Here is a 20,885-nt window from a genome sequence, read left to right on the forward strand (position 1 = left end):
ATCCACACAATTCAACAAGGGTCTGGATTCGGAAACCTCTCGGCCCTAACCTCCTCAATATCACATATGTATCTCTCGACATGCACACATGAATAAGATTAAGCAAACTCGTTGAATAACTAATTAAACATTAACATAAACAAAGTTTAGGCATACATCTCAATGTTACAGCATAAATACTTTATCACATAACCTATAGAGCAAATTAGCTCATAATGGAATTAGATAAAACAGAGAAAAGAAAGGAAGAACTCATTGAAAAACAGAAAAGAAGATGAAAATGAATGCTGTAGGAAAACATCGTCACTGCCTTGCTCCAGCACTGCTCCAGCAGCTCTTCCCTCTCAAAGAACCTTACTTTCTCTCTCTAAAACGATCCCACTTGCTTCTGACTTCTCGAACCTTGAACCTCTCTGAATTCTCTCTAAAATTGTGCTTTTGTTCGTGGGGGAACTCTTTTTTAAATAGGAAAAATGGTTGGAAAATTGGGCTTTAGGGTTAGGAGTGAAAAGCTATGAATCTTGTTGGTGCATCCTTATCGTATCCCTAGATTCTTGGGTTGTTGGCACTTGCTTGGATAAGATCTTGATCTTCTTGAATTTCTTGTGCCAATATTGTTGTTGACCGAATGTGAAGTTGTTATCCTTGTTCCTTGGGATTTTGGTATAAGATTATATCTTCAGAAACGTCCTTTACTTGCTGGTGTATTGTTGGAGAATAGCTAACTTTTGAATTTCAAAAGTTCGGTTCTCCCTTTGTCCACGCTGTCATGCTGTAGCGATTGCTATGTCATCAATTCTTCAGCTTCTTTGCTACAGCACTACTACGTCAATTTTTCCTGCAAAGTCAAACACTCAACAAGTCATCTTTTCTTATACAAAATCAAGAAATATTGTCTTATTTTCCATACTTAGTCATCTCAAAGCACATGAATATACAATAATTAGCTCAATTATCATGCAAAGAGGTCAACTTATATGGAATTTATGCAACAAATTTATCATAAAAATACTAAATTAATTCTCATTTGAGAGAGTTATCACCTCCCCAAATTAATATCATATAACATGATAATAATTTTTCCTTTTAACTTGTGTTGCTGAATAACAAACACCAGCATTTTGAGCCTTAGCAAAATGGCAGCCTATATCATTGGCCAATGGAGCAAAAGTAACAAATCGAAACTGCACACTATCGGATAAGAAAAAATGGTCCACTAACAGTAAACATAAGTATCCAACATGATTTGTAAATACACAGTAAGAAAAATAAAACAATTTTCAGTTAATAAAATTCATATTTACATTATAAAATAGATTTAATAGATAATTTAGAATTTTTTCTCTTGAAACTCAGTAATAGTAAGTAATTCATTATGAGTTTGATGACAAAAACTAATAGAAGATTTTCCTTGTAATAAACTACAAAGAAATCTACTAATCGACCTAGTTTGTATTTATTAATGTAAGAAAAAAAATTATATTAGATTTATTTTAAAGTCGTTCGATCCTAGATGAATTGATGTGTCCAATCAGATATTGATGAGTCTATATAGGATCAATATGTTTTTAGGTACCTATGAGAGAAATATCTTAGGAGATTGTAGATCACATTGCACTATGATAAATAATGTAGCCAGGCGTGTGCACAATGACAATTAAGAGAGAGCATAAAGTGCGTACCTGGTAGCCTTAATCTCTTATTTATAGATGATTGCTTGTTTTTTTTTTTTTTTTTTTGGAAATAATAGGAAATTAAAACAAAAACACAACAAAAAGAAACTAGGCACAAAGCCTAGACCAGTGAACACCTATAGTGTCACCATACAGACTATCAATACAACCTGACGGTGGACAATCAAATTCCTGAATTACCCAAGAGAAACCATAAGAGTAAGAGGCTAGAAAGTCCGCTACTCTATTTCCTAGATGATTGCTTGTTAGGTATGGAATTTTGTGACTCTTAGGAATATTGAGAGTCTAATTTTTTTTTTTTTTTTGTAAATGAGAGTCTAATATTTTATCCTCTGAAGATACAAGAAAATTGATATCTTAGTATACATGATCCTTTCCTTATTTCTCTCTTAATTAATTACCCTTTGTGGGCCTTTAGAAAATAAGCCCATAAGTTGGATCCATAACAAAAGTTAATCATACAAAGTATAATAACTTGAACATAAGCTTATACCAAAAAAAATAAAATGAGAAAGTAAACAAACAAAACAAATAATTCAATAATCAAAAACTGAAATGATTAGTAAATTTTAATTAGATAATGAAAACTAGGTCTGAACAATTTTTATGAATTAAATCAATCACATGCTGATAAATTATTGTTTTACTTTAAATAGCTATGCAAATTGTGTAAGTAAAATTACACATTTCAATATTAAAACTATTATTTTTTGGTAAACTATTAAAACTATTTTATAATAGTGTAAGTTACAATTTCAATTAATTTTATTTATATAAAATGATTTTAATTTTTTTAATCATGTGAGTTATTGAATATGCATGGAACAATGATAAGAAACGAACATATTTTTTTTTATTAATGAAATTATTGCATAAAATATTGTGCTGGATACATTAAAAAAAGATATACAAGACAATTCTACCACATACAATAAAAATATTTCCATTGGATCAAATTTTAGACAAAAATATCTTTTCCAACGAGTCTTAGGGGAAAACAAAATAAAATAAAAACAACACCATTTTACTTATGGAAAAAATATTTATTCTTTTAAAAAAATATAATTTTATATCATTTTAGATTCTAATCATTGATTTCAGCAACTAACGGTTAGAATTTATTGAGTTTTATTATAAATTATTAATTAATTAATAAATTTGACCCAATAAATTCTAATTGTTAATTGAAGAAAATCAACGATTAAGATCTAAAATGACATAAAATTATGAGTTTGTTTGGATTCTCTTATTTTTAAGCTAGAAGCTACTTATAAGCTAAAGCTAAAAAAAAGAGCTTAAATAAAGAAACTAAGTGCCTGTTTGGATCCTCTTATTTTTTAGCTAGAAGCTACTTATAAGCATAAGCTAGGCCAAACAGGTTTTGGAAAAAGCTCTTATAACGAAAAGCTCCTTTTTTTATAATGAAGAAAAAGCTGAAAATTAAAAGCTCCTAGGAGGAGCTTTTTTTTAAGCTCTTATCTGTTTTTCTTGAATTATGTACTTTTTTTTTAAATGAAGAGTGATAAAGATAGAAAAAGAGATAATTTTCTTGAAATATGTGCTTTTAAGTAATTTTTAAGCTAATTTTTTTTTGTAATTTCCAAACAGCTTTTAGCTTTTCTTTTTAAGCTCTTTATTTTAGCTTTATCTTATAAGTAGCTTCTAGCTTAAAAATAAGAGGATCCAAACAGGCTCTAAAAGCTGTTTGAAAATTACATAAAAATTTTAGCTTAAAATTTACTTAAAATCACATATTCCAAGAAGATTATCTCTCTCTATCTTAATCACTTTTCGTTTTAAAAAAACACACAATTCAAGAAAAACAGATAAGAGCTTAAAAAAAAGCTCTTCCTAGGCGATTTTAGTTTTCAGCTTTTTCCTTCATTATAAAAAAAGAGTTTTTCATTATAAGAGCTTTTCTCAAAATATATTTGACCTAACTTATGTTTATAAGTAACTTATAGCTTAAAAAAGAGAGAGGATCCAAACAGATATTATATACAAATAATTTTCCCATTATTTATTTATTTACTTTTTTAGAAAACCCTTAAATTCTTAAACCCTTAAACCTTCTCAAATGGTATCGTAAAGAAGGGGGAAAGGGGCCAGAAGACGCAGCAGAGTTCAATAGCGACGATAAAATTGAGAGTTTTCAAAGAAAATTTGATATCACACATTACAAGGTGAGTAGAATAACGTTTTGCTTCATTCTTCATTTGTGGGTTTTGCTTCAACTATTTCTCTATGAGAGTCGCATTGCGTCTCTTTCTGTTGAGTTCAGAATAAGATTCGTAAACGTTATCTTCTGATTCTGGGTTCCTTGATTTCTTGTTTGCCCCTAATTTTGGTTTTCTATTTGTTGGGTTCTATTATTATTAGTATGGAAAATAAAAAATTTCAAAAAAATAAAAAAAATTTGTGATTCTTTAAAAAAATTGTTTTTGTATGGTATTTCAGTTTTGAAGGTGTTGCTTCTTCCCCTTTTTTATTTTTTAAATTTCTTATTTATTAGAACCTCTGTGAGCTTTTTATCTTATCTATTGCTGGAACCTTATAGTGCCAAATCAATCATCATCATTGTTGAAACATAAGAGAAATGGAAAAAAAATAAAATAATAATATCTAGCTTGATTCCTTGTTCAGGGGTTATTTTTTGGGTTCGGATTTTAATTTTTTTCATCACATGTTGTCCCTCTATCTTTGTTGTTTTTACCAATCACTGGTATGTTTCCTTTTTTTTTTTTTTTTTTTGTTCTTTTGTCAGTGAAAGTGCTTCATCCTTTGAAAAGGACTAGTCATTGCTGTATGTAAAAATTTATGCTGATTAGGTGAGTGAAAAAGAAATAAATACATGTCAAAAATTTATGCTGATGAAGTGAAGGAAAGATTATGGGGACATTGGAGAAAAAAATGAGAAAAGCAAAGTTAGGTAGTGTTTGATTTATTTTGTTTACTTTTTCAGTTGATATGTCTTCACTAATAGCTACAAAAATGCCTCCTTGTTTCATTTTGTTCCCTGTTTTTAAGCCTTTGCATAGGAAATGTTGAAAACAACAAAATGTTGTTTTCACCATTTCCTTCACAATGTCTTGGAAAGACGAAACAATGTCAACACAAGCTGACAATTTTGTGAGAAATGAAACCATATCAATTGAAAATGAAATAGTTTGGGATGTAATCAAACCAGATCAACTAGATTTTGATACTCAAAACTAATGATGCCCATTGTTGACAGTGAGTATCAGATGGATCACTTTGCAGCAGCTGAGGAGCAAATTGCTTCACAGAGACTGAGGCAGAAACTCGATGAAGTGAATGTAGCTGCTCAAACTAATCTTGCTCCTGTCCAAGACCATGTCAATTTTACTCTCCAGGTTCTTTCTGGTCTCTGTCATAAGTACTTCAATGGTTGTTTTGACTTTTGGTGCAGTACTTTGTCTTTCATCGGAAAATTCGATGGTTTTATGGCTTGATGACTAGAAACAATATGGGAATTGGGACCTAGAAAGTTGTATCTGGCTAGCTGATTTTTTGTCCCACATTATTTCTTTGTTTCTGGTTTTATTTCAAATGATTGTACTTGTTAGAATATTAGATATGATATGATTAGATTTGATTAGATATGATTGGATTCTGTCTTATCCGTAAATAGTCTGACTGTATTCTGACTGTATTAGGATTAGGTTTGGATTAGGTTTGGGCCTTACACTTAAGCCCATTAGGGTCTCTATATATTGTAACTCCCTGACACAGATCAATACACAACTAGTCTGACTGTATTCTGACTGTATTAGGATTAGGTTTGGATTAGGTTTGGGCCTTACACTTAAGCCCATTAGGGTCTCTATATATTGTAACTCCCTGACACAGATCAATACACAACGTATTCTTTTACATTTAATTTGGTATCAGAGCTCTTTCGTTCTAGGAACCCTCGCTTCCGCTCAGAAACCTTGTTTTTTGCTTTAAAAACCTAAGCCCACTGCTTAGGAGTCCTCTTTCTTGCCGTGCGTCCTTCCGGCAAGCCTTCTAGGGCTGTAAACAGCCTCTGAGTGATTTTTCCAAACGCGTCAGCACCTCCGACAGCCACCGGAACCACCGCCCGCCGTCAGAATCACTGTTCAGGCAACCGGAGACTTTTTCCGGCGACTTTTCCGACCAAACTTCACGCGATCAGGACCCTTTCTTCCCGGCGACCAGGTCTGTGGTGGTCCGGTCAGCAACGCATCTCCCACGCGCCGTCACGCGCCACCTGTCTTCACTGCGCGTGGGCTTCACGCGCCACCTTCTGCCGGCGCGTGAGCACTATTCCGGCGCCTTTTTCCGGCCGGTCTTGGACAGAGAAGCTCGCCTTCTCCTCCCCTTTCTGGATCTGTGATTGTTTCTCTGTGGGTCTGACCTTAGACGCGTGGTTCTTCTTGATTGGATATCGTTTGCCTTCGTTTACGGCTTTTATATTTTATCTTTAAATGGCAGCAGCATCTCCTGATCTCTCGGAGGTTAACTCTCCTTCTATTGTTGCAAATATAGCTCAGTCAGACAAAGCATCATTTGGTTCAGGTTCAGACTGTGCTGCACTCCAAACCCCTCTCAGGAAGGCTTCTCCTCAGTCTCAGCCTTATACTGGTAATCCCGTTGCTTGTGTTTCTCATTCTACATCACTTGGATATTTGACTCCGGTGCTACCGATCATCTCTGTGGTAATAAGGAACTCTTTACATCTCTTACTTATTCTGATCATTTACCGTCTTTTACCCTTGCGGATGGAACCAAAGCCCAGTTTGTGGGATTGGACAAGCTCGTTCGACCTCTACCTTGGCCCTGACATCTGTCTATTACATTCCTGGCATCCCTTATAACTTAATTTCTATTAGTAAGTTGATCCACTCCCTCACTTGCACCATTACTTTCTCTAACCATTCTGTTTCTGTGCAGGATCCGGGTACGGGAAAAATGATTGGAGTGGGTCGTGAGTCACGGGGGCTTTATTATCTGGATGTGCCTCGTCCTTCAGTAGCATGCTCTCTCACAGAATGTCCACAACTTATCCACAGTCGCCTTGGTCATCCAAGTCTTTCAAAGTTGCAGAAAATGGTTCCTCTTTTGTCCGGTCTTCAGTCTTTAGATTGTGTGTCATGTCAACAAGGGAAGCATACACGCTCCTCTTTTGCCAGTCGAGTCAATAAACGAGCTGATGCCCCTTTTTCTCTTGTTCATTCAGATATCTGGGGTCCAAGTCGTACCTTGTCTGTCTTAGGTTTTCGGTATTTCGTTACCTTTATTGATGATTTTTCCCGTTGCACTTGGACCTATTTAATGAAAAATCGTTCTGAGTTATTTTCCATTTATAAAAAGTTTTCTACTGAGATCCATACTCAATTTGGTGTTTCTATTCGTATTCTACGTAGTGATAATGCTAAGGAATATGTTTCTATTGATTTTTCTAATTTCTTGGCCACACAAGGTACTTTACATCAAACTACTTGTCCTCACACTCCACAACAAAATGGGGTGGCTGAACGTAAAAACAGACATCTCATTGAAACTGCCCGTACCCTTCTTATTCATATGCAGGTTCCTCTTCACTTCTGGGCAGATGCTGTACTCATCTCTTGTTTTCTCATCAATCACATGCCTTCATCTGTGCTCCACAATGACATTCCTCATAATCTATTGCTTCCAGATGTTCCTCTTTATCCTCTAACTCCACATGTCTTTGGTTGTACTTGTTTTGTTCATGATCTCACTCCTGGTAAGGATAAGTTAACATCCAAAGCCTTTCAGTGTATCTTTCTTGGTTATTCTCGTCTTCAAAAGGGTTATCGTTGTTATTCTCCCGACCTTAAGCGTTACTTAGTTTCCGCTGATGTCACTTTTCTTGATCAACAACCCTTTAATTCTATCCCATCTCAGATGTCACAGGTTGATCATGTACTTCCTGTCCCTTTTCTTGACTTGTCTTTGCCAGCTGCAGGTGCTTCTATTCCAGATGAGCAACCTATTGCTTCTATACCTGAGGACCGTCCACTTCTCACCTATCAGCGTCGCAAAACTGTGCCTCCTGTCGACTCGACTCTTGCTGACTCATCGCCCACTGCTGTTGCTTCTTCCCCTCCGGATCCTTCATCAGAGACTCTTCCCATTGCTCAAAGAAAATGTACACGTACTACTCGTAACCCTTATCCTCTTTATACCTTTTTGAGTTATGACCGTCTTTCTTCACCTCATTTCACCTTTGTTTCTAGTCTTTCTTCTATTTCTATTCCTAAGACCACAGGTGAAGCACTTTCCCATCCAGGGTGGCGTCAAGCAATGCTTGATGAGATGACTGCACTTCATTCCAACGGCACTTGGGACCTTGTTTCTGCTCCTCCAGAGAAGTCTATAGTTGGTTGTCGCTGGGTTTTTACTGTGAAAGTTGGACCTGATGGCCATATTGATCGTCTCAAGGCACGTTTAGTTGCCAAGGGTTTTACTCAAATCTTTGGCCTTGATTATAGCAATACATTTTCTCCGGTCGCTAAGATGGCGTCAGTCCGCCTCTTTCTTGCCCTTGCTGCTGTTCGTCACTGGCCACTCCTTCAACTTGACATCAAAAATGCCTTTCTTCACGGTGATTTACAAGAAGAAGTTTACATGGAGCAACCACCTGGTTTTGTTGCTCAGGGGGAGTCTGGAAAGGTGTGTCGTCTTCGGAAATCCTTATATGGTCTCAAGCAGTCTCCTCGAGCATGGTTCAGTCGTTTCAGTTCTGTTGTTCAGGCGTTTGGCTTAATCCGCAGTAAAGTTGACCATTCTGTGTTTTATAGGATTACATCTCCTGATAAGTGTATCTATTTGTTAGTCTATGTTGACGACATCATTCTCACCGGAAGTGATCAAGACGGAATTCGTCAGTTAAAACAGCATTTGTTTAGTACATTTAAAACAAAGGACCTTGGGAAGCTGCGTTACTTCTTGGGAATTGAGGTGGCGCAATCAAGACAGGGCATTTCTATTTGTCAAAGGAAATATGCCTTGGATATCCTAGAAGAAACTGGTATGTTGGGGAGTAAACCAGTTGATACACCTATGGATCCTAATGTCAAATTATTACCCGGACAGGGGGAGCCGTTCTCTGATCCTGGACGTTATCGGAGGCTAATTGGGAAGCTCAATTATCTTACTGTGACTAGGCCAGATATTTCTTTCGCTGTCAGTACGGCTAGTCAGTTGCTTGATTCCCCTTGTGATTCACATTGGGATGCTGCTGTGAGGATCCTCCGATACATCAAAGGAGCACCAGGAAAAGGTTTGTTGTATTCGGATCAGGGAAATACAGAAATTTGTGGTTACTCAGATGCCGATTGGGCAGGATCACCCTCGGACAGACGCTCTACTTCTGGTTATTGTGTCTTCTTCGGAGGAAACTTAATCTCATGGAAAAGCAAGAAACAACCTGTTGTTTCCCGATCTAGTGCAGAAGCTGAGTATCGTGCAATGGCAAATACTACCTGTGAGTTGATTTGGTTAAAGCAGTTGATTCAGGAGCTTCATCTTTGTGAACAGAAACAACCCATGACACTCATCTGTGATAATCAAGCTGCGCTACATATATCCTCTAATCCTGTTTTTCATGAGAGGACCAAACATATAGAGATTGATTGTCACTTCATTCGGGAAAAGATTCAGTCAGGAGAAATCAAGACAGCTTTTGTCAACTCGTCTAATCAACTAGCAGATGTTTTCACTAAAGCTCTTAGAGGTCCTCGGGTTGAATACATTTGTAACAAGCTTGGTGCTCATAATATATACGCACCAGCTTGAGGGGAAGTGTTAGAATATTAGATATGATATGATTAGATTTGATTAGATATGATTGGATTCTGTCTTATCCGTAAATAGTCTGACTGTATTATGACTGTATTAGGATTAGGTTTGGATTAGGTTTGGGCCTTACACTTAAGCCCATTAGGGTCTCTATATATTGTAACTCCCTGACACAGATCAATACACAACGTATTCTTTTACATTTAATTGTACTAATGATATTCCTTTGTTCTTATAAGTCATAAATGCAAAATATTACACGGCATGGTTTTTATATTTCTTGGTAGTGAAGGTTTAGACTTTCTGTACCGTAAGTCCTATATTTTCTTTCCCACCAAATGGATTTATAGTAGATCGATATTAGTTTTGCATACAATGGGAGTATGTAGCAAGTACTTTTGTGGAAGAATCAGAGTTTCAATTCCGTATAGTTGATTGTTTGATTGAATAATTGCAGAAAGCCTATTTTAAATGTGCATATGAGTGCTTTGATAGAAGCAGAAGGCAGGAAGAGATAAGCAATTGCGTTGAAAATTGCAGTATTCCTCTTTCTAATGTGCAACAGACGTTTGATAATGAGATGGCAAAGTTTCAGGTAACCTACCCTGTAATTCTGTAATCATATTATTTCTCTCTTTTTATTTATTTTATTATTGGTTATTACTTCTTTAAATTTGCTAAGAATGTATAAAATTATTAAGGAAGGTCTTATGAATTAAAGAAAGCCTTGACCCTCGAATCACGGATGATCAATTGGGGATTGGTTCTTGGTGATTGATTGACAATTATAGAATTGTATACTCTTCCCTATAGTTCCTGTATATTTTGGCCTTCAGCCTTTTCTATTGTCTCCTTTTCGCTGCCTCTCTTTCGCTCCCCAACTCCGACACACTTTTATTTTCTTTCTGTAATAAATTTTAACATGGTATAAGAGTAGTGCCATCCATTGTGATTTGAACTAACCATTGTTTAAGTTGTATGGGTTAGAGTTTTCTAATTTGTTGTTTCCTCTTCTAGTTTAGTTACCAAAATAATTAGTCATCCACTTTTCTTTTCTTGCCTTTAGTTTGTTGACATTGTTAGTCACTTCTCTGTTTGTCAAATCAACTATCTGACTTGACTATTGTGTTAAAAGGGTTCTTTTCAGAATTTTTTCCAGGTTGAAAATCCCAAATTTTGGTTTGATTTTCGAATTGTAAATTATGATACGATATATGATTCGATACTGAATCGTACGATACAACGATTCATGGTTTTATACAAGAACAATTCTGTTGTAAATAATTATTGTTTTATATATTATTTATTGTTGTATTCTAGAATCTTCTTTTGGGCTTAGCTCGATAGGTCAGTTAGTCTCTTTAAATAGAGAACCCTTTGTACAGTTGTAATAACAATTCAATAATATATTTTCCTTCCATTTTTCAAGTTGGTATCAGAGCTCTCGATTATGAGAGCTCTGCTTCCGCAACTGCTGTCTTTAGAGCGAAACCCTATTTGTTTGCCTCTGGTCGCTACAGAAAAAAATTTCGAGGACTGAGAGGACTTTTGTTTGACCCCCCCCCCCCCCCCGATCTATCAGTGTACAGACGTTACCGTTCATCATGTACTATTCATCGCATTACTGTTCATCGCGCACTATTCACCGCCTGAGTCTGAAGTGTTTGGGTGTGTTTATGTGTGTTTTTTTGTGTGCCTCTTATTGCTGTTTTTGATCTATTTTTCGCATTATGGCCAACTCTGATGATGATTTGACTGTTGCACAGCCTGTTGCGGCCCGGCTTGGTCCTAATGATCTTCCTTCTCTACATGATTTGACTGTTGCACAGCCTGTTGCGGCGCCGCTTGGTCCTAATGATCTTCCTTCTCTACATCAGAGTTATCGACTTGATGGGTCAAATTATTTATTATGGTCTCGGCTTATTCGCACTACCATCAAGAGTCGCAATAAGATTGCTCATCTTGATGGCCCTGCTCCTGCAACCTCTGATCCTAAATTTGCTATCTGGGATATTGAGGATTCCCTTATTATGACTTGGTTATGGAGCTCAATGACTCTTGAAGTGGGTCGTCACTGCATGTTTTTGTCTTCTGCTAGGGAGATTTGGGAAACTGTCCGCTCAACCTACTCCTTGAAACAAGATATGGCTGCGCTTTATGAATTGCGCAATAAAATCTTTTCTACTAAACAGGACTCCTTATCTGTGACAGCTTATTATGGTGTTATGAAGGAATTATGGACTGAGCTTGACCAATTTCAGAGTTTGAAGATGCAATGTACTGCGGATGCTACTGCCTTAGCCAAAGAGGTGGAAAATGAGCGTATTTTTGGTTTTCTTGCTGGGTTAAATTCCGAATACGATCCTATTCGGGTTCAGATACTTGGCAAAGACACATTACCATCCCTTTCTGCTGTTTTCAATACTGTTTGGGGTGAGGAGACCCGTCGGGGAGTTATGATGCACCCCAACACATCAGATAAGTCTGCTATGCTATCATCCTCTGAGGCAGTTGCTGTTTCTAGACCCATTGATGGGTCTGCTATGATCTCAGCAAAAAGGAATGGCTCTTCTCAAGGGGGTTCCTTCACCAAATCTGGTGATGGTGCATCCTCCAGATCCAAGAAAGATGATCGCCGGTGTTCCTATTGTAGAAGGGCAGGTCATATCAAGGATCTATGCTTTCGCCTCCATGGAAAGCAAAATGTCTTGGACAAGATGGCAAAAATGCGTGGTCAAGCTCATTTAGTTCCCTCTGATGTGATTACTGCTCCTAATGAGACACAATCTGCATCTTCGGAATTTACTTTTATACGCCAAGATGAGTTGGAGCAGATTCGGACTATACTTGATTCTCTGAGTAAGACATCTGGTACTAGTGCTTTGGCTATGACTGGTATGAGCTCTACTACTCATTCTTTTCTTGCTTCTTGTGCTGATTTTAAGCATTCTTGGATTATCGATTCTGGTGCTATTGATCATATGACTTGTTGTGCTGACTCCTTTCTTTCTTATAACACTATTGTTGGCACCCATACAATAACCCTAACTGATGGCTCACACACATCAGTTGCGGGTTCTGGTAACATATTCTTATAGTCTTCCTTACTTCTCCAAAATGCTCTTCATGTTCCCAAACTCTCCACTAATATTCTTTCTATCTATAAAATTACCAAAGATTTGAATTGCACTGTAACCTTTTTTCCTACTCACTGTTTTTTAGGATCTCACCATAGAGAAGACGATTGGGGGTGCTAAGGAGCGGGGTGAGCTGTACTATTTGGTTCCAGAATCTTCCACAGAAGATGTTAAGTATCACCTTTTGCTGACTCATGGCCAGTCCACTACTGATTCTTTGATTTGGCTTTATCATCAACGCTTGGGGCATCCTCCATTTAGTTTGCTTAATTCTTTATTTTCATCGTTATTTTTGTCTAAGTCTGTTGAGTCTTTTCATTGTGATGTTTATGAATTTGCAAAACAACATCGTGTGTCTTTTCCTTCTAGTACCATTAAAAGTGTTGAACCTTTTGATCTTATTCATTCTGATGTTTGGGGTCCTTCTAAAATTCCTAATGCTTCTGGTAATAAATGGTTTGTTTTTTTATTGATGATTGCACTCGTGTAACCTGGATTTACTTAATGCATGAAAAGTTCGAGGTACCACAATTATTCTTTCAATTTTATAAAATGATCGAGACCCAATTTGGTAAACGAATTAAAAAACTAAGGTCTGACAAGGTACATAATATGTCAATCAACGTCTTTCCCATTTTATTCAAGATCAGGGCATGATTCATGAACTTACTTGTATAGATCCCCCCTCAACAATATGGGGTTGCCGAGTGGAAGAATCGTCATCTTCTTGAAGTTGCTCGTGCCTTACTTTTTTAAACACATGTATCCAATTGCTGCTGGGGAGATGCCATTCTTACTGCAGCCTTCTTAATAATGTAAGTCTTATTCACTCAATGACTTCATTCTTTTCCTCTGTTCCCACTATGCAAAGTCTTCAGCCATGAGTGTTTGGGTGTGTTGTCTTTGTTCATATTCATAAACATCATCGCAGTAAGTTAGATCTTAGGGCTCTCAAATGTGTCTTCCTTGGTTATGCTCCTGATAAGAAAGGTTACAAGTGTTATCATCCTGCCAGTCGGAAATTTTTTGTTTCTATGAATGTCACCTTTCATGAATCTGAGCCTTTTTTCCCAAGTCCTCATCTTCAGGGGGAGAGCAGTTCTAGCAGCTCCTCAGCAGATCCATCACCTTCCTTCTTTGAGTCTGGATCTTCCATGTCTACTCCTATATCACTTTCTACATATTTTCGTCTTGTTTCTAATCCTCCTGTGTCTGATTCATCCAATATACCAGAAATACGGAAGATCGTGACACTTGATTTGGTATATCACAGGAGAAAATAGCACATACTACTTCACCAGCATCCTCAATCGTTTAAACCACTGGTAAGTTTTGAACCTCTTGTTTCTGAACCTAATATTAGTGCTTCTGATGACTTACCCATTGCCCTTAGAAAAGGAAAAAGATCTTGTATCCAACACCCTATATCTTATTTTATCTCTTCTACTAACCTTTTTGTGTAACACAAAAGCTTTGTTCTATTTCAATCCCAAAATTAGTCCATGAAGCATTAAAAAATGAGAATTGGGCTTTAGCCATGCAAGAGGAGATGAATGCCTTGGAGAAAAATAAAATATGGGAGGTTGTTGATAAACCTAATGGAAAGAAAGCAGTCGGGTGCAAATGGGTTTATGCCCTAAAGTATAATTCTGATGGTACTCTAGAGAGATATAAGCCTCGGTTAGTAGCCAAGGGTTATACTCGGACCTATGACATTGATTATGAAGAAACTTTTGCCCCAATTGCAAAGATTAATACTGTGAGAGCCTTGTTGTCTCTTGCTACCCATTACAACTGGGATATAAATCAATTTGATGTGAAGAATGCTTTCCTTAACGGTGAGTTAGAAGAAGAGGTCTACATGGAAATCCCACCTGGCTTTGACTCTTTGGATGAAGAAAATAAAATTTGTAGGTTAAATAAGGCCTTGTATGGATTGAAGCAGTCTCCTCGTGCCTGGTTTGGAAGATTTTTTAAGGTTATGATAACCTTATGATACAAACAAAGTCAAGGAGATCACACACTTTTCTTTAAGCACTCCCAAGATGGGAAGCTCACTATGCTCTTTGTGTATGTTGATAATATTATTATATCGGGTGATGATATTGCAGAAAGACATATTCTACAAGCACGACTAGCCTTTGAATTTGAAGTTAAAGACCTTGGGAGATTGAGATTTTTTCCAGGGATAGAGGTAGCTCATTCAAAGGAAGGAATTTTTATCAGCCAGAGGAAATATGTCCTTGATCTTCTTAAAGAAATAGGAAAGCTTGGATGTAAACCCTCTAGTACTCCTATTGAGCAGAATCACAAGATATGTTATGAAAATGAGAGTCCTCCAGTTGATAAAAGACAATATCAACGGATAGTTGGGAGACTGATATATCTAGCTCATACTAGACTAGACCTAGATTATGCTGTTAGTGTTGTCATTCAGTTTATGCATTATCCAAAAGAAAAACACATACAGGCAGTGGAGAGAATTCTTCAGTATCTTAAAGCCACTTCAGGTATAGGACTGTTATTTCGACGTGATGGTAATATCTCTTTAGAAGTTTATACTGATACCGATTATGCTGGATCCGTGAATGACTGTTGATCTACCACTGGTTATTGTATGTTTCTTTGTAGTAACTTAGTAACGTGGAGGAGTAAGAAACAAGATGTGGTTGTCAGGTCAAGTGCAAAGGCTGAATTTCGAGCTATGACTCAAGGGATTGTGAACTATTATGGTTAAAAATTATATTTGATGATCTCAAAATAAGATGAGAAGGACCCATGAAGCTGCTATGTGATAAGAAGTTCGCCATTTGTATACCTCATAATCCAGTTCAACATGATCAGACTAAGCATATTGAGGTCTGTAAAGAACCTTGGGATACACCACCCCAAAAGCTAGCTCAAAGGGTGGGAATTCCCAAGGCCTTATAAAGGCCACATTAGTTGCACATACAACCAATGTGGGACTATATATCTCAACATGCCCCCTCACACAAGAGCCCATTGGGCTTGAAGAGTGGACAATGCAACAGGCCCAGCCTACCTGTGCTAAGAAACGCCACAAGAGAAAGTGGGGGGCGGTGAGGCTCTGATACCATGTAAAGAACCTTGGGATACACCACCCCAAAAGCTAGCTCAAAGGGTGGGAGTGCCCAAGGCCTTATAAACTCCACAAGAGTTGCACATACAACCAATGTGGGACTATATATCTCAACACGCCCCCTCACACGAGAGCCCATTGGGCTTGAAGAGTGGACAATGCAACAGGCCCAGCCTACCTGTGCTAAGAAACGCCACAAGAGAAAGTGGGGGGCGGCGAGGCTCTGATACCATGTAAAGAACCTTGGGATACACCACCCCAAAAGCTAGCTCAAAGGGTGGGAGTGCCCAAGGCCTTATAAAGGCCACATTAGTTGCACATACAACCAATGTGGGACTATATATCTGAACAAGGTCGATCACCATTTTATAAAAGAGAAACTTGATAGCGGGTTAATCGTCACTCCATTTATTCCCTCTGGGCGTCAATTAGCTGATGTTTTGACAAAGGGACTTTCTCCAGATAGATTTCAAGAACTACTAGCAAGCTAGGAATGATAAATATCTATTTCCCAGTTTGAGGAAGAGGGTTGTAAATAATTATTATTTTATTTATTATTTATTGTTGTATTCTAGAATCTTCTTTTGAGCTTAGCCTAATAGGTCAGTTAGTCTCTTTAAATAAAGAACCCTTTGTACAATTGTAATAACAATTCAATAATATATTTTCCTTCCATTTTTCAAGTAATTCTGATATAGGCAATTGATTCGTATCACTCAGCTTTTGTATCGTATCGTATCGCATGATACATATCGTGTATTGTGCGGTACTAACAAGTATGGTTTTGACTGTCTATAACTTTGAAGCAAACAGTACCAATTGCATTGAGACCAGCACCGACGAAACCACCATCTTTGGAAGTCCAGGTCAAGACACACAAGCAAATTTCAGGTCATTAGTGTGCAAGGCCGCTACAGTTTCTGACTTGTCACTTTTTTTTTCTGGGTTAAGTCTGAGGCATACAATTGTTCTTGGAGTTGATTGGTGCAAACAGGGGGGTTTTGACTGTCTATAACTCTGAAGCAAATAGTACCAATTGCATTGAGACCAGCACCAACGAAGTCAGGTCAAGGCACACAAGCAAATCTCAGGTCATTAGTGCGCAAGGCCACTATAGTTTCTGACTTGTCACTTTTTTCTGTGTTAAGTCTGAGGCATCACCAAGTGAGTTGGTTGGTGCAAACGGGTTGTTGCGTACCTAGGGAGTTGGTTGTTGCAACAGTCATCACCAAGTGTTTTGTGCATTCCAGATTTGGTTCTTTGCAATTTTCTGGTAACTTTGATCCTTAGAAATTGTTTTATCTGTCTTGGGAGTTATGGTTTGTTGGATGATGTGAGATCCAGGTTGTAAAGATCAGTTGGGAGAAGTTCATGTTTGCCACTAAGGAAAAAAGTACAGAACCTTTAGGAGCTGTGTCATGTATTTGTCCCATGTGCTGAGGATAAGTAGGGGGAAGATTGAGGTGGCCACTAAAGATCAAAGTTTAAGACTTCTTGAGCTGTCTGCCAAGGACATAACCAAGTTTTGTAAGTTAGGGGGAATGTTAATATTATTGAAAATGATTAAGGTAAGTCTTATGACTCAAGAAAGTGTTGATCCTAAAATCAGGGGTGATTAATTGGGGACTGGTTCTTCTGACTAATTGGAATTTGATTGAGGGTCGATTAATTGACAACTATACATTTATATACTAAGGGGGCTAACCGGAGCCGTGGTAAAACTGTTCTTTTAGGACTGAAAGGTCATGGGTTCGAATTCAGGAAATAACCTCTTTGCAATTATATAAGGGTAAGGCTACGTACAAGGATTTCGTCCGCCCCACACTCGCTAGTCGGGTTTAACGGGTAGTGTTTTTTTTTTTAGTACATTTATATACTCTTTGCTTTAGTATAAATACAGGTGTTGGCTAGAATCTATGTATACTTCAACATGCAATTTTTTCATTGTCTCCCTTTGTTTATCTCTCGCTCTCTCTTGCATACCCTTGTTTTCTCTCTCTAATGGGTTTCACATTTTTGCAAGAAAAATTTCTTCAAAGGAAAAAAATTGATATTATTTCAAAGGGTACTCCTAATGTTTCTAAATTAGGAGGTTCTATTAATGAAAGAAGAAATTATATTAAAGAGTAAATTGAAGGGGTACAAGTAAATTTCATAATACGATTGTCCTTCTAAACATAAAAGAAATAAAAAAGAGTACCATACATGCAAACAAGATGTCACTTTGTTAGAATATCTAGAAAATATCTCACGATATTATTATTGTATCTTATAATATTTTGGAGTATCTTAGATGATCTTTTAGGTGGGATTTCCATATTTCATTATATTTTATGTTTTGTTTCCTTATTTTACTAGGTTTAGGACTTTAGTTTAGTATGAATAGGGTTAGTGCATTGTATTTTATAGCACATCAATACACACCATATTATCAATATTATATTATATTATTTTCTAGAGGGCGAGCTTGGAGCAGTAGTAAAATTGTTTTTTGTGATTGAAAGGTCATGAGTTCAAATTTGAGATACAGTCTCTTTACAAATATGTAAGGGTAAGGTTGTATACAAAGATTTTCCTCACCTCTACTCATGCTAGTCAGGATTTAATGGGAAGTGATATTTATATTATATAATTCGGAGTTTGTTATCACTTTTCTTCCATCTCTATCTAAATCCCAATAATTTCATCACAATCCAATAAAGTTGTTATGCAGCCCCCTATGTATTTTTCATTAGGTGATTCCCTTATGTCTTGTTTGGTTTGAGGTAATGTAATGGAAATAGGAATAGGAATAGGAATAGATCATTCCCATTCACATGTTTGAGAATGAGCATTACCATGGGACTGAGCATTCTGATTTCTGACAGTGGTAGAGGTAGGTATTACATCACAAAAATGATGAAATCATCATTTGATTTCACCAAAACAACACAGGTATCAAAAATGGCCAAACCTAGGTGGCTCAACCTTTTCATTCCCAATTTTTTGGACCTATCTATATTTTTTAGGCTCAAAAAGTCATTTCATGAATCAACTATCCGAAAAAGTTGTTGGGCTTTACACACGAATGGCTTTAACGCCTCCTCACGCAATAGTATTTTAGTATGGATATTGCTACTCGCACGAGCATTCTATCTTGGGTTGAAATTTAACTTTAATTTACAAGGATGGGGACAACAAGATTCAAATTCTAGATCACATGGTCATAGAGGCTTTAATACCACGTCATGAAACAACTATTCCAAAAACTTAAGCACTTGGACAAAGTCTCATGAATGATTTCATATCAAACTGATTGGCCCAAACTGGGTCAAGGCAAGCCTATTTAACCAAAATAAAAAATAAAAAATCCTAGATTATTATTTTGTTGAGAATGGAAAAAGATATTAACCTCATCATTATTGTATGCATTTTATGCTTCAATCAATAGGATTCAAGTTTCTGCCACCCTCCAAATTTCAGGCCAAGTTCTGCCATTATCCATATCATAGGAAAATCAAGCTTTGGAGTTGTTAATGCCTTTTATAATTTTCTACTTGCCGCGGGCATTTTACTCTTACATTTATTTTTTCTTGAATGATAACTCTGTCCTTATCCCCATTTTAAAAACTCAAGATTACATCAACATGAAAACTGACATCAAGTCAAAGTTAACTCGAGTCCAGTTTGAGTTGCTTAGGTCATTTGCTCTGCTAGTTGATTGGCCGAATTATTCGCACATTTTTGTATTAATTGAGTATCTGACATCCCCAGCATGTTCTATATCCACTAGAAGCATTTTGATACTTAATACCTTCGTCTTTGGTCTAATAGTGTTTTCAACATGGTGCAGGAGAAGTTGAATAGATCTCTGATGGTTTGTCAAGATAAGTATGAGGCAGCTAAGCTCCAGCAGAAAACTGGGGCTATGAATGATTTGGTTTCTTGTGCTGACCAATCAATCCAAGAAAGCATTAAGATGCTACCACTTCTTACCAATAAGTTGAAAGCTTCCTTTGGCATTAGAGACAACGATCCCTAGTAGCTTATTTTGTTCTTCAAAACATTTAACTTAAGTTGCAAATGAAAATTGGTGCAAGACATTATTATTCTGTAACTCATTATGGATTACAAGAGATAGCATACTTTATTCCTGTAGCTAGAATGCTGGCGCATCTTGATTCATCAATGACTTGAAGGAATAATTATGGATGAAACATTGGTATTTTCAAATTGAATATGCATGTCATTGGGTTTTCTTTCACTACTTTTCAAACATAGCTTTGATTATTGAATGATGATTCTCATGTTTGTATTTCATTAATATGATACAACAAGCAGATGAAGTGTGGGAAGGTTGCATTACAAACAGGTTGTAAGTATGATCTTTAATATGGGAGTGTTTTCAGTCCACGATGGATGTGGTAACTTGTAAGAGGGGAAATTTAGCTGCACACTGTCAATATTATTACCTTTGAACCGGTGATGGATCCGGTTGAGATATTGGGTTAATATGTCATTGATTCAATTAGTAGGTGATTGGTTTAAGCCAGTGAATTATTGATTCAATTGGTGGATTATTAGTTTAACTTGTTAAATTAAATTTATATTAAATTATATAATAAATATATTAAATGATGTATCTTAAACAACAATACAATAGAGCATAGTTATAAGTGCTATTATGCCCATTTCCATAACAAGAGTTTGACTTCCAGTACTGGTTGCTACATGTGAAATATTTATGCTGCAGTGCTATTATATTGGTCATGCCCATGACAAGGATTTGCGGGCCAATCGGTCGGACCGAGAGGTTCGATCCGGTTTTAATAACAGTTGCTTAAAGTTGCATGTGGCTAGCAGCCTACCCCACCAGTACTGGGCCATGAAAAGCACAGTTGCTTTAGTTGTTATTTTAGTAAAATATTTTTTGGGTCTTTAAAAAAAAATTAAGAAATCTATTTTAATTTAAAAAAAAAAAATCGATTTGTGATTCCTCTTAAATTCAAAATAAATTCAGTTAGTCAAAATTATGGTTCTTTTAAAATTCAAAGAAGATCCGTGTTAGTTCCTCAAAAGAACAAACATGAGTTTATTTTGAATTTCAAAGAGATCACGAATCCACTTCCTGTGATATTTGTTGAGAATGCAAAAGATACTTTACTC

The 20,885-nt window shown here is 36.6% G+C and overlaps 1 protein-coding gene across 1 annotated transcript; it reads left to right on the plus strand.

Annotated features, from left to right (window-relative positions):
- Positions 1-3,740: 3,740 nt before the first annotated feature.
- LOC133315427 (uncharacterized) lies at positions 3,741-19,914 on the plus strand. The gene is made up of 4 exons (XM_061517060.1): positions 3,741-3,877; positions 4,930-5,068; positions 9,961-10,098; positions 19,573-19,914. Exons 2-4 carry the CDS (start codon positions 4,940-4,942, stop codon positions 19,759-19,761), a joined length of 456 nt encoding a protein of 151 aa, XP_061373044.1. The 5' UTR covers positions 3,741-3,877; positions 4,930-4,939; the 3' UTR covers positions 19,762-19,914.
- The last annotated feature ends 971 nt before the right edge of the window (positions 19,915-20,885 follow it).

Source organism: Gastrolobium bilobum, unplaced genomic scaffold, assembly GCF_033153095.1.
Source record: "Gastrolobium bilobum isolate Gb01-03AN ecotype WA unplaced genomic scaffold, APGP_CSIRO_Gbil_v1 utg49266, whole genome shotgun sequence".
Taxonomy (NCBI): Eukaryota; Viridiplantae; Streptophyta; class Magnoliopsida; order Fabales; family Fabaceae; genus Gastrolobium; species Gastrolobium bilobum.